Consider the following 2487-nt stretch of genomic DNA (forward strand, 5'->3'; position numbering starts at 1 on the left):
GAGCCCAGAATCACACATGATTTGCCCGCCAGTGGCGACTACATGTCAAACCGGCACACACGCACCGATAGTAGAGAGATTTGTACACGCTCTGTGATTGCCGATGTCAGCAGTGCACGCATGCTGCGAGACTCAATACATTTCCATGCAGTCGAGGCATTGTGGGCTCCACTAGGGGTGGCGACGGCTGATTGACGCTCGATACCAGTCATCGCTGATAAACTGCGTTAGAGCCAGTTATTGCATCCGCGTTTTGCCCTTTACAGGCTAGCACGGATATCGATCACGGGATTGTAGCATAATTACCATAAGCGAGTGTGTCAGGTGGTTTTGTGGTGCACTACGGTAAGACACCCGCCAGCGGCGACCGCCTCGTGCCCGGGAAACTGATTACCTCTTCCGGACATCTGCACGGGCGTTGAATAAATTGAGTGACGGCAAGTAAGCACCGAGAGAAAGCATACGGCCGCCACTGGTGATCACGCAGCCCAAGGAGCAAGGGATGTTTGTTGTTGCTGCACGCAGATGGCCACCAGGGGCGACCGCAGTGAGATGAACGGTAAAAGTTACGGTTGGTGACTAAACATGCAGTCAACGCGGGTAGCCGCCAGTGGCGACCGCAAATCAAGATGTTGTTGGTGCGGATGATGTTTAGGCTGTACGACAAAGTAAATGTCTGCAATATGCGCATCAGAGGACATTGCATTTGGAAATCATAGCGCTTGTAGATCAGACGAGTGCCAGCGGCGACCGCAATGATATGCAGAAGAAGCTCGTCGCTCTGCCCGATGGCCGACTGCCAGTGACCACCATGTACACGCGGGGCGCGCGAACTGTCTACCGATTGAATTATTCAATGATAACAAGATTCTCATTGACCAAGTGGCATATGACTTAAATTTTAAAGGACTTTTCCTTGCGGAGCAAACTCGCGTGCATTGTTATGACATATTACAATTACATTTTCTTATCCATCTGCGACGGATCCCATGTCAGCACCGCGTTCTCAACACTCTCGTCGATTCCAGCTTGATAAATTGTCGCCTCAGCGACGTCGTGCTCAGCCGCTGCTTGCCTGTATGCATCGCCCTCGCAAGAGAGCGCACGCTCGACCTCCCAGCTGAGGGTTGGCGATGGAGGACGGTAGGAATAGGTGGAGCGACTTGAGGAGGGAGGGCTGAGGTCGTAAACGTCCCAGATGTCGGGGGACCGACAAGAGCGGGGATGACGGGCGGCGTGATCGATTTCCTCGTTGACACCGGCGAGGTACACTGCTGCTTGCTCATTACTTGCGTTCACCTCGTTCACCTTGTTGATCTCGTCGTTGAATTCACGTGCGAACTCAGATCCCATGGCGGCTGACTCGTGAATCTTGCCCACGGATTCAGGCGCGAACTCCGATTCCACAGAAGGAACAGGAGGCGGAGCGGCTGTTCCTACCCAAGGCAAATCTTCGAGGACGACCAGAGGGACTGCGGAAGCCACCTCCTGACGCCAACGCTCTATGCGAGCAGCGACCCCTGAAAATAGTCAAAGACTGATCAGCGACGCATTTGTATTTGATGCTTGCCTATGAGGCTCTGCTGCAAGTCGACTATGAGCTGGGGTGAGCAGATGCTGCTGAAATTTAATTCAGCACTTACCCGCAGCTCGCGATAACGAGGTAATAGGCATGCAGGGTGTGGCGAAGGAGCTCGCTGATGAGTGTTCAGTTGACAAAGGCTTTATAAATGTCCTCCTACACTTTGAGTGGTGATGAGAAGGTTAATGACTGCATGCAGTGTAGCACAAGAACTCTCGTCGAATACAATGCATTTTTTCCACACGGTCGGGGCCATTAGTTTGCATACGACACGAGTTCAAGGTCGGGAGTGCAGGCATGGCACGAGGCACATCATCTGCCCGCCAGCGGCAACTACTGCGAACGATAATTTGTCGACGCGGCACAAGCACCCCCTTCTGGAGCGGAACTATAACGCCGTACTGGTCAGCAGGACGTGCACGCGCTTGGTAGCAACCAATAGGTGGCTCTGCTGTTATCGCTTGCCGATGAATTGGTTGCCAGTGCGCAGAGAGGTGCTCTAAACTGGTCGCCGCTGGTGACCACACTGGGCGACATGACGATGGACTGGCGTAACATTGCCTCTTTTACACTTGGTCGCCGCTGGCGGATGCCTAAGTGCAAACTACGAGTAGATCTCGCGACATAAGTGTGCGCCATGTCACCCTTTGGCGCATGCTTGATTAATCATGTAGCAGTAACTACTACGGTGTGCAATGCATTACTTACTAGTAACTGAGCTAGCAACCGCGTAGGACCTGTAGAGCCTCTCCGGCACCTCTCGGCATGCTATATATGGTGTTTCCATCAACTAGGACTGAAATATAGACCACATTTGGGAGACATGTCATAACATACCGCTTTGGGCGCTTGTTTTTGTTGTATGACATGGAAAGGTGGATAACACATGTTTGAACATATTTGCT

The 2487-nt window shown here is 52.4% G+C and overlaps 1 protein-coding gene across 1 annotated transcript; it reads right to left on the minus strand.

Annotated features, from left to right (window-relative positions):
* Positions 1 to 957: 957 nt before the first annotated feature.
* PHACADRAFT_202648 (uncharacterized protein) lies at positions 958 to 1674 on the minus strand (the record flags this gene model as incomplete). The annotated part of the gene is made up of 2 exons (XM_007402812.1): positions 958 to 1520; positions 1644 to 1674. 2 exons carry the CDS (start codon positions 1672 to 1674, stop codon positions 958 to 960), a joined length of 594 nt encoding a protein of 197 aa, XP_007402874.1.
* Positions 1675 to 2487: the final 813 nt, after the last annotated feature.

The sequence above is a fragment of the Phanerochaete carnosa genome (genome assembly GCF_000300595.1).
Source record: "Phanerochaete carnosa HHB-10118-sp unplaced genomic scaffold PHACAscaffold_451, whole genome shotgun sequence".
Lineage (NCBI taxonomy): Eukaryota > Fungi > Basidiomycota > Agaricomycetes > Polyporales > Phanerochaetaceae > Phanerochaete > Phanerochaete carnosa.